Here is a 13,079-nt window from a genome sequence, read left to right on the forward strand (position 1 = left end):
TTGACCCTAAAATCCATAAGTGCCTTCCTTGTTTAAAATGTAAGCCATCCAGAAAGTTTGGTCATGGTTTGTGGCATAGGACTCAATTTAGTCAGTGGAAATATTTGTCCTTCTTGCAATCCCTCTGACCCCGACCATTAACCTGTTAACCCAGAATCAATGGATTATCTGGAAACCAGGCTATCTACAAGGTTTACTCAAGACACAATGTACAAAGTTTACTCAAAACACAAGGTACAAAACTTAGTTATGTCGAAACTGCTGTCCTTTTTTCAGTCCTGGTTACCTTGACCATTGACCTTTAAAACAGTAAGTGTCCTTTGTAACATAAATACAAGCTACCTACAAAATTTTGTCAAGGTATGTGATATACAAGCTACTGTATGAAGACCCTGTGACTTTTGACCTTCAATCAGCAGTTTTCTTCCTTGTCCCAAAAAAGACCCAAACAAATTGCACAGCATGGCAACAGTAGATGGTGCAGAACTCAAGTTTTTGTGCAGACATTAAATATATGAAGATGCAGATGTACATGTAATATCATAGCATAAAATGCTCCATCTTAAGACAGGCATATAAAAAGGTTGGCAATAAGAAACAAGAATATTGAGCACAAAATCAAAGCCTTCACAGGCTTCTTCCACAGTGCCTGCCCTCCACAAATTCCAGAATAAACATCATTATACCCCAAAATTTTGTTTTCAGCCACCATGAAATTAACATTTGACCTTTTGAGGCTAAGGTCAAAGGGTTTCTTTCTGAACTAGCATGTATATCATCCACCTCTTGAGGCCAAGGTCAAAGGGTTTCTTTCTTAACTAGCTTGTATATCATCCACCTCTTGAGGCCAAGGTCAAAGGGCTTCTTTGTTACCTAGCATGTATATCACCCAAAACATTTTGGTTAATATTGTATAATCTACATCTGAAATTTGTATGCAGAAACCATTTTTTATTTATTTTTTAAGTTGGTGACCTTGACCTATATACTTCTAACATCAAAGTCAATAGGCCTTTTCCCAGCCAAGTGCAAACCAACAACCAGGTTAAATCCAGATTGGAAACATTTTTATTTTTTGTTCCTAATCCTACATGCAAGCTATTTGAATAATATAGGTCTGTGATGTAGTACAGATGTTATTGTGAAGAAAATATTTTCTTCAGTCTGTCAATGACTTATCACCCAAAAATTAATAGCTTCTTCCTTGCTTCAAGTGTAAGCCATAAGCCATCTTCCAAGTTTAGTTTGGTTGGTTATGTGCAATAATGTTATTATGATTTAACCATTTTTTTGTCTTCTTCTTTTAGTCAAGTTAAACTTGACCTTTGACATTTAGCTCACTCAAATCAATCAACTTCTTTCTCATGCTAATTATAAGTTGTCTACAAAATTTGGTCCTGGATTTGATGCTTAGTGTTACTGTTTGGAGGCCATATTTCTTCTTCTGGTCAGTGACCATGACAATTGATCTTTTACCATCCCAAAATTGATAAGGTTTCTCTTTATTCAATGTGACATTCATCCACAAAATTTGTTAGTGGTAGCTGGTGGAGAACTTGAATTATTGTGCAGAAATGAAATTGGTAACTTAAAGATGGATGGACATATATCATAATATGCTCCACCCCATATTTATATATATTATAATATGTTCCGTGCAATGGTGGTCATACATTATAATCTGCTCCACCCCATATTTATATATTATAATATGCTCCATGCCATGGTGGTCATATATTATAATATGCTCCACCACCATATTCATATATATCATAATATGCTCCACCCCATGGTGGTCATATATTATAATATGCTCCATGCAATGGTGGTCATGTATTATAATATGCTCCATGCTATGGTGGTCATGTATTATAATAAGCTCCACCCCATATTTATATATATTATAATATGCTACACCCCATGGTGGTCATATATAATAATATGTTCCATGCCATGGTGGTCATATATCATAATATGCTCCACCCCATATTTATATATATTATAATATGTTCTGTGCAATGGTGGTCATACATTATAATCTGCTCCACCCCATATTTATATATATTATAATATGCTCCATGCCATGGTGGTCATATATTATAATATGCTCCACCCCATGGTGGTCATATATTATAACATGCTCCACCCCATGTTGGGCATATAACATAACATGATCCACCCCTTGTTGGACATATAACATAACATGTTCCACCCCAAGTTGGACATATAACATAATATGCTCCACCCCATGTTGGGCATATAACATAATATGCTTCACCCCATGCTGGGCATATACCATAAAATGCTTCATTCCATGGTGGGCATATAACATAATATGTTCCACCACATTTTGGGCATGTAACATAACATGCTATACCCTGTAGTGGGCATATATCATAATATGCTCCACTCAATGGTGGGCATATATTATAATATGCTCCACTCCATGGTGGGTATATAACATAATATTCTCCACCCTATGATGGGCATATAACATAATATGCCCCATCCTATGTTGTGCATATAACATAATATGCTCTACCCCATGTTGGGCATATACCATAATATGATTCACCCCATGTTGGGCATATATTATAATATGCTTCACCGCATGGTGGGCATATAACATAATAAGATCCACCCCATGGTGGGCATTTATCATAATATGCTCCACCACATATAACATAATATGCTCCACCCCATGGTGGGCATATAACATAATATGTTCCACCCAATGGTGGGCATGTAACATATCAAGCTCCACCCTGTAGTGGGCATATATCATAATATGCTCCACCCAATGGTGGGCATATAACACAATATGTTCCACCCCATGGTGGGCATGTAACATAATATGCTGTACCCTGCGGTATGCATATAACATAATATGATACATCCCTTGGTGGGCATATATCAATTTTATCCAAAACATTAATGCAAATTTTCTATGACTGAGACTCTGACAAACTTTAATGAAAACAGTGACAAATTTTCTACGACATATTATTTTAGCTTCATAACAAGTATCAAGGGGTTTATTAAATGAATGAATTTTAACTACAACCTTAAAGCAGATTTTCCATAAATGTGACACCGGATACATGGTACAATGATAACTGAGCATATCATAGAATGAATTTTCTTGCATTATCAAAAGTCATGCCAAGTATGAAAAACCCTAACATTTACATGATGCCCACTGGATGACTGGATTTATGAGGTAGCAGTAGATGTTTTGTAAATTATAAATTTGATAATGAGAAAGAATTTTAAAAAATTGTCTGGCAGACCCATACTCAAAATTGAAAGCATGTTTTTGCAAATAAGCAATTTTAATGATTACTGCTACTTTAAAATCTAGCAAAATTTCTCAGTTTTCATTTAATTTTGAGGGATCTGTGTCTTTTCTTTCAGAGAAGAATACAAATGTAATTATTTAGGTGCGATTAATGTCATAGTTACGTGTAGGTTATCTGTGAGAAAAGAATTGAAATTAAACCTTTGAACCTGAACATGGAATTGCACTGAAAGGTGTGGTGGTTGTAGGAATGTGGTGGTGGTTGCGGTGTTGTTTGTCACGATATATGATGATGGCATCAATGATAATGACCAAATGAAAAAAGGGGAGGAGAAAGAAGTGGCAGGGGACAGTATTTATTCACTATGTCTGAAATCAAGACAAAATACTTGATGCCATATCTTACTCAAATACTTGATGCCACATCTTACTCCTCACTAAAAAAATTTAGTCCACCTACCACAGCCCCTTGTTTCACACAAAAACCAGACATCAAAGCAGGAATCGACTCAGCTGATCTCTTTGGTTCAACAGAATCTTCAGAGTCACTTCCCTTGTTATCCTACAATTACAAAATACATGTATCACTGAAGGGTCACTAAAAGCATATATTTGTAAATGCAGGAAAAAGGAGTTGAACTGAAGGAGTAAAAGAGTTCAAAGTCTTTGTTGAGTTTTCTGGTAAACACCACACTATGATTATTACAATTACAATTACAATAAAATTGTTCATTATTTATGTTCAAACAGTAACATGAAAAGTAACAGAAGCTGCATTCATTCAGTACAAACCATTCTCTTGATTCATTTCAGCAGATACATTATTTTCACATTTCAAACCTCTTGGAAACAGATTGATCATAAAAGAACTAATAATTATATGTTTATATTTCCGTGTCATGCCAATTATATATTTCATGTATTGTTTGGTAAATGCTTCTATTACATTTCATTCCTGATGAAAGCACCACTGGGTTTCTAATTATAAATTCAACAGAAATTCTAACAAGCTCTATCATCTAAGTTTCAAGAATGGAAACACAACTTTGTGGAAATCATGAACAATGGATGAAACAGAATAAACTCTTCCACACTACCCGTACAGACACAAACCCATCATCTAGAGCAAACTCATATCACCATGTGGCCACACAAGGACAAGTACATTCAAAACAAGGACTGCATCAATGAAACCTTTTCATATATTGAAAAAGGCTCATAAAAAACGTAGCGAGTTGAAAAGTTGGAAACAAGAAGTAAACAATAAAACAATAAAATCTTTATCAAAACTGAAGAACAATTTGCATTATTATTCCACAAATTCCAGGTCTTGTTGCAGGCTGTAGGAAATAAATCCACTGGCCATGTGTTGGATCAACAGTATGCATAATCATGGTCACTAAGATAAATGTATTTTAGTGCCAAAAGTAGATGCTAAAAATATAAAGAATGGTCATAAAATATAAATTTCATATATTGATAAGGATTCCTAAATCTATGGACCTTTCAGAACTGAATTTATCTTAATTCAAATAAAGAAAATTTTATCTGGATTTTTAATAAAAGTACAATAATAACAAATGACAATTTAAATCAGTGCCATCTGTGACCACCACTCAGTCTCTGTGGATGTCTCAAATAAGTTATTTAAACATTCTGTGCAGCAAAGGCTAAATTAACCTTGGAGTAATGGGGGCTTCACAAAGGGATTTGCTCCCTACAATTCCCTCCTAAGGGCCCTCAACAGAAAGACCTGTGCTGAGAAACCCAATTTAGGAGAGGATGGAAATCATAGGGGCACAAGTCCACTATAAAATGCTGATGTGGAATGACTTATACAGTTTAATCAATACAAGCAACATCCAGTGTAGAGATATGAAGCTGACTGACATGGGCCATAACCCTGTCCAAAATAAAGCAAACAAGACAAACCCCAAGAAAGATACATCTAGGTTATTGAAACAATGTTCACATCAAATTTTATCTGAATATGTTGAATGGTTCCTGAACTATGCTGATTACAAACAAGATTCAATAAAACAATATGAATTAGATTGAAAAAGGCCACAACTCTGTCCAAAAATGGTGAAGACGAGAAAAGCCATAAAAGGCACAATCTGGTCTAGAAGACAACGTTCCCACCAAATTCCAACACCAGACTATACTGAATGCATGGTTCCCATGCTTTTCTAAAGATAAATTTCCAGGTCATTTCCAGGGTTTTTCCAGGTTGAAATTACTTATTTCAAGGTTCACACTTGACCATTACTGTATCAAACTAAAGAACAATTTAGATTAAAAAACATGCATTTTCTAAATCTAAAGATGTTTCTCTTTCAAGACTCTCCAAAAACATCAAAGTCAGAAAAGATGATCATGTACAAAACACAAAATGGCTCACACGAAACAAGTTTGACTATATCCTATATATTAGCATGTAAAGTCATTTCAATATACAGAATAAAAATTCTAACTTCATTTTGCTGCATTATGTTGCTAAGTGAGAACAACATAATGAACATAAATTGTTGTTTCCTTTCAAACCTTTAATTCTAAAGAATATATATATATATATATATATATATATATATATATATATATATATATATATATATATATATATATATATATATATATGGGGCCCCAAGTGGCCAAGTGGTCTAAAGTGCTCTCCGTTACGGATCACTCCATCTCACCTCTGTCTGCGTGGGTTCAAGTCTAGGATTTGGCCAGTGTGGGTATGTGAGAAAGCTTACCAGTAGCTTCTCGTGGGTCAGTGGTTCTTTCCGGGGTTTTCCCCGGGTTCTTCCTCCACCATTAATACTGACCGCTATGCACAGCCTATCGTGTGCTGAAAAATGGCATTAAACCCCACAACAACAACAACAACTATATATATATATATATATATATATATATATATATATATATATATGCATCTCATAGAAAGTAATATTTGCTGTGTTTTCAAGACTCGCGATATGTTGGACAATTCTGAACACAGCTTCAAAAATAAGTAAAGTTTATCCATCGGGTTACTGAAATGAAATACATTACTTTGGACTGTTTCTGTCAGCAGTTCAGTCAAGTAATTTGATCAGGTTTATAGCTAGGTTTACAAAATTGAACGTAACGTGCCAATAAATGTCAAGCGATATTAAGCCAACTAAACCGATCTTGTAAATAAAATAAGTAAAATTCAATATTTTAATAAAAAAATGAGATGTGGAAGACAAACAACAATGAATAAGGTGTAATGTGTTTACAACATCTTGTTTATGGGAAAAATACAAAAGAATTTAGAAACAGAATATACAACAGGAATTTTGTGAAAATCCCATTCTAGTGGCAAGCTGACATGGTAGGCAGCAGACGATTTTGTACATGTGGGACACTTCTTGCAAAATTGGAAACTTTCATTAAGATGCATAATTTTTTTAAGGTATAAATTTCTATCTTGTATAAAATGTAGTCATTTGTATGATTCTAACAGATAAATAGTAAATAGGATTTTCCGGGTTACAGGTTCAAGCATAGGAGTCAGATGTTTTATCAATAAAATACGGTGAAATCTCTGACAAGATGAAATCACCTTATCGGTAATATAAATGAACACAAGGAGTGCAAGCGCAACCACAACCCTCTGCTCGATTCAACTTTTCTCACGCATCTTTTATCGCTTCAGAATCGCAAGAAGACTGAAAAACTACACATATACATTCATATGACAGTGACGTACAACGCAAAACTCAGATGACCATCGCATGTATCCAATCTGGCGAATTAACATTTATTTTCACCATTATTTTCTCAGAAATAGCAAGTATTATAATCGGTATGTCATTAATCTGCAGTCAAACAAGATGAAACTACAGTGTAGATGAAACCTGACCCAGTACTCGCCATTTGCATTACTAGTCACATAACTTCACACAAATCTCAAATGAAGATATTGGAAGTCCAATATTCACGTAACATCAACAAGAAACTCCTTTATAATGTTGTTGTACAGAAATTCAATTATATTACATGAAAGTCAGTTACTTTTTGTAAAAGCCAGCAATCTGGCCAGTCTGATTTATCAAGCAGAGATCACATGTCATCATGGTGGTCACGTGATACAACAATACTCCAAAAGTTGTTCTTGGAATATATAAATATGGAGAATTTTGTGTTCTTTCGTTTTTGTATTTTTATTACAACCAGTATACGACTTTCATTTAATATTTATTTTTATTTTTTCTCTACAACATTTGAAAAGGTGGGTTGTTAGATACATGTACAGTACTCACGAGACTAGCAATGCAAATCGCGAGCACCAGGTCACATTTCAGCAGATTAAAGACATAACGATTTTACAACTCACAATTACTTAGAAAATAAATAATTTTCATATCGATTGCATGCAGGTATTACTTGATCTAGCAACGTTTAAAGTTTGCTAGGCCATCCGTTAAGCAGCTAAGCTTTGCCACCACCATGTTGGCCTCTTGTGATGCTAGATTGGTTTTCATACCTTCCATGTAAGGAAAGATAAGGATATCGAGCTGACTTTGAAAATAAAAGTCTACTAGACGAATCTAATCCACTGGGCATTTGGATTGACTCAGCATATATGTTTATTGCAAGCAACCAAAAAAATCCATAGTGCACCCCCCAAATATTCTAGTTAGAATTCGATAAATTTAACTCACGATCATTTTACTTACGACTCAATTATGTTACTGTTTCAGGCGCCAAGTGGTGGCACAAAATTCCCAAGGTTTTCCAGACTTTCATCAATATTTGCAAAATGCCAGAACTTTTCACAGTTGGGAAAAAAATTATAATTTCTCCTGACTTTTTCCTGATTTCCCAGTAGCGTGGGAACCCTGTGAATGGTTCTTGAGCTATGCTGACTACAAGCAACTGGATTCAATGGCATTCTTGGCATATAAAGTTAATACATGAGCATAATGCATCAATGCTATACTAAAGACATGAAGATTTAATTTCACCAGAATGTTTCTCAGTCATTTCATTTATAATTCATCTGTAAAAATACATGAGAAAAACATGCCACAATTCATAGCATTCTATTAGACAACATGCAGTCTATTTCTGATTCACTAACATAAATATTCCATGTTTAAAACCTAATAAACATTCCACTGATTATAAAAATGTTGGTATTGTCTAACTGATTCAAAATCTCAGTTACAGATTTATATCTTGCATTCAGCTAGCAGTTAAGGTGGCCTCAGGTAGTCAAGTTGTCTAAAGCGCTTGCCTTTACCAATTACTGCCATCTCAACTCCCATAGGTCAGTGGTTTCTACAGGGGTTTTTCCCCAGTTCTTCCTCCACCAGTTACACTGGCTGTCATTATCATGTGCTGAAGAGCTACTGGCAAGCTTTCTCACATACCCACATTAGCCAAGCCCGCACAGAGGTGAGATCGGTAAAGGCAAGCGCTTTAGTCAACTTGACAAGAAATACAAACCTTTGAATGATACAGAGTTAGTCAGAACATGATATATTATCTTTCGATACTGCAATGAAATATAACCAACAAACAAATAACTAAAATTCTTACCTTTTTATGATGGTGCTGCAGGAAATACAATAAATAATAACCATGCAATGTGTTTAATGTAGGTGAGACAAAAAAATAAAAAACAAGCTGTCTACTATATTTTATCCCAATTTTACATCTGAAGGGGATTAGTATTTGGAATCTCTTCATCCAAGACATTTTAATTGATTTTATTTATTGATTACTGTAATGTTCACAATGTTTAAAGAGGAAAAATGAATTTAAGAATATAACAAGGATTCTACATTAACCTAGCCAGTCTGGGAACTACATCACGATGTACTCTGCATAAAACTGTGGTCTGACTGGGAACTACATCATAATGTACCCTGCATAAAACTGTGACCTGACTGGGAACTGCATCATAATGTACCTTGCATAAAACTGTGGCCTGACTGGGAACTACATCATGATGTACCCCGCATAAAACTGTGGTCTGACTGGGAACTTTATCATGATGCACCATGCCTAAAACTGGTCTGACTGGGAACTGCATCATGATGTACCTTACATAAAACTGGCCTGACTGGGAACTGCATCATAATGTACCTTGCATAAACCTGTGGCCTGACTGGGAACTGCATCACGATGTACCATGCATAAAACTGTGGTCTGACTGGGAACTGCATCAAAATGTACCTAGCACAAAAACTGTAGCCAGACTGGGAACTGCATCATGATGTACCCTGCATAAAACTGTGGCCTGACTGGGAACTTCATCATGATGTACCATGCATAAATCTGTGGCCTGACTGGGAACTGCATCATGGTGTACCCTGCATAAAACTGTGGCCTGACTGGAAACTGCATCATACTGTACCCTGCATAAAACTGCACTGACTGGGAACTGCATCCTAATGTACGTTGCATAAAACTGTAGCCTGACTGGGAACTGCATCATGATGCACCCTGCATAAAATTGTGGCCTGACAGGGAACTGCATCATGATGTACCCTGCATAAAACTGTGGTCTGACTGGGAACTACATCATGATGTACCCTGCATAAAACTGTGGCCTGACTGGGAACTTCATCAAAATGTACCCTGCATAAAACTGTGGCCTGACTGGGAACTGCATCATGATGTATCCTTCATAAAACTGTGGTCTGACTGGGAACTACATCATGGTGTACCCTGCATAAAACTGTGGCCTGACTGGAAACTGCATCATACTGTACCCTGCATAAAACTGTAGCCTGACTGGGAACTGCATCATGATGCACCATGCATAAAATTGTGGCCTGACTGGAAACTGCATCATGATGTACCCTGCATAAAACTGTGGTCTGACTGGGAACTACATCATGATGTACCCTGCATAAAACTGTGGCCTGACTGGGAACTGCATCATGATGTACCCTGCATAAAACTGTAGCCAGACTGGGAACTGCATCATGATGTACCCTGCATAAAACTGTAGCCAGACTGGGAACTTCATCATGATGTACCATGCATAAATCTGTGGCATGACTGGGAACTGCATCATGATGTATCCTGCATAAAACTGTAGCCAGACTGGGAACTACATCATGATGTACCCTGCATAAAACTGTAGCCAGACTGGGAACTACATCATGATGTATCCTTCATAAAACTGTGGCCTGACTGGGAACTGCATCATGATGTACCCTGCATAAAATTGTGGCCTGACTGGGAACTGCATCATGATTACCATGCATAAGACTGTGGTCTTACTGGGAACTGCATCATGATGTACCTTGCATAAAACTGTAGCCAGACTGGGAACTGCATCATGATTACCATGCATAAAACTGTGGTCTTACTGGGAACTGCATCATGATGTACCTTGCATAAAACTGTGGCATGACTGGGAACTACATCATAATGTACCTTGCATAAAACTGTGGCCAGACTGGGAACTGCATCATGATGTACCATGCATAAATCTGTGGCCTGACTGGGAACTTCATCATGATGTAACCTGCATAAAACTGTGGCCTGACTGGGAACTGCATCATGATGTAACCTGCATAAAACTGTGACCTGACTGGGAACTGCATCATGGTGTACCCTGCATAAAATTGTGGCCTGACTGGGAACTGCATCATGATTACCATGCATAAAACTGTGGTCTTACTGGGAACTGCATCATGATGTACCCTGCATAAAACTGTGGCCTGACTGGGAACTGCATCATGATGTACCTTGCATAAAACTGTGGTCTTACTGGGAACTGCATCATAATGTACCCTGCATAAAACTGTGGCCTGACTGGGAACTGCATCATGATGTACCTTGCATAAAACTGTGGCCTGACTGGGAACTGCATCATGATGTATCCTTCATAAAACTGTGGCCTGACTGGGAACTGCATCACAATGTACCATGCATAAAACTGTGGCCTGACTGGGAACTGCATCATAATGTACCTTGCATAAACCTGTGGCCTGACTGGGAACTGCATCATACTGTACCCTGCATAAAACTGCACTGACTGGGAACTGCATCATAATGTACATTGCATAAAACTGTGGCCTGACTGGGAACTGCATCATGATGCACCCTGCATAAAACTGTGGCCTGACTGGGAACTGCATCATAATGTACCTTGCATAAAACTGTGGCCTGACTGGGAACTGCATCATGATGTACCATGCATAAAACTGGCCAGATTGAGGACTGCATCATGATATACCCTCCTATTCTCCATTTTCAAAAATATTTATGCACAAAATCTTCAAACTGATGCCGCTACCTCTGCTACAAAAGAAGTGATATGTCTGCTAATGCAAGTGAGACATGTCTTGCTGTCTGCTAATGCAAGCAAGACATGTCTTACTGTCTGTTAATGCAAGTGAGACATGTCTTACTGTCTGCTAATGCAAGCCTGACATGCCTTACTGTCTGCTAATGCAAGCCAGACAAAAGCTGTTGAAAGCACAATTCAATTCAAATTTATCGGTGCTATTATACATGACCGTACTTTATTAGGAACTATGACGACAACTCCCCCAGCAATCTCAGCCGTGTAGGTTCCAGTTTTCTCATCATCTCCTCCTTCTTTCTTCTGTGGCATCAGTTAAATTAAAAAGAAAAAGAGAACTAAATACATATCAAAATACTAGAAAATGACAATATGATTTACTGAACAAAATATCATAATCACCAACACAAAGAATGACTGCATGGTGTGTTCAGTCCTAGAGGCTTTTATTTAAAGATGTTTTCAAGGACTTCTCCATACATGACTTTATCACTGTATAAACAGATACAAAGCTAGAGATGTATAAAAATATATAGCTAATACAACCACCAAGGCAACTGACATATGAAAGGTTGTTACGGAAATTCATTTATGTTCCGAAACTGTGCAGTGGAAAGATAAGTTTAGGAGCACTTAATTGCCACATCGTCTATTAGGCCAAAACAAAATGTTTATAGTTTCATACTGATTGCTTGGTCATGATAAGATTATTTACAAACTCATTTTCCCCCTCAACCAAATAAAAGTGAACCACGATTCCATGAACAAGTTTTATTCCTTTAAAAAGAGGGTTCTTGTTAGTATTACTCAAGAGCATAATGATTTCTGATAGATATACACTCTTTATATAATTACTGAATAAGTTAGGTTTGTCTAATATAATTTGCTGCAAATCTGAACTAAGCACAACTAAAAAACTAAACACAGTCATAGTCATCAATTAATCATGCTTCCTAAAAAAATATTCCTAGTAAACAGCGTGATGTCTAATACTCTTACCTTGAATTAATGGGGTTTGGTCTCAATTGTCAGACAATGTTATCTTACTTTTACACACAACACAGACAAATTCATTCACAATATTATATATAAAATATTGTTTTTGTTTATTTTTTTAAATTTTATTTTACATATATTCTTGAGATTTAATTTACATAATATTTATTAAATTTTAAACATGTAAGATGTACTTTTTACCTTGTTCCATTAAAATTCATCAATTCTGTATTATTAAATTAATATTTTAAATTTTTTAAATTTTGTATTTGTTTCACAAGGAGATGAACTCTCATTACAACCAGTAACCTGTGATTTTCAATAGATCTGATCATAGGTTATTTCCCCTGCTTTACTATTCAAACTGCTATTTTGGCCTCCGTAGTGCTAGCAAAGTCAGCAAATCAGTTATCTTATTGCTATGAGCAGATCTCACTCTTTATAGAACCCTTCAAAGCTCTTGATGATATAAGCACATATTTCAAA

General features: G+C 36.2%; 1 protein-coding gene across 18 annotated transcripts in view; it reads right to left on the reverse strand.

Moving 5' to 3' along the window:
• The window catches only part of LOC149795308 (pleckstrin homology domain-containing family A member 1-like), a 100,527-nt gene that overhangs the window by 48,764 nt on the left and 38,684 nt on the right, over positions 1-13,079 (reverse strand). For all 18 annotated transcript variants that reach the window (XR_016422302.1, XM_089965062.1, XM_089965060.1 and 15 more), the window contains 2 exons: positions 11,817-11,900; positions 3,759-3,860 (listed from right to left, as the gene is read on the reverse strand). Coding sequence is in view for 17 of the 18 variants with exons in the window: in XM_089965062.1 (XP_089821188.1) it covers positions 3,759-3,860; positions 11,817-11,900 (186 nt within the window). In the remaining variant the exon portion in view is untranslated. The remainder of the gene's footprint in view (positions 1-3,758; positions 3,861-11,816; positions 11,901-13,079) is intronic.

This window comes from Sinohyriopsis cumingii, chromosome 7, assembly GCF_028554795.1.
Source record: "Sinohyriopsis cumingii isolate HCF-2022 chromosome 7, ASM2855479v2, whole genome shotgun sequence".
Classification (NCBI taxonomy): domain Eukaryota; kingdom Metazoa; phylum Mollusca; class Bivalvia; order Unionida; family Unionidae; genus Sinohyriopsis; species Sinohyriopsis cumingii.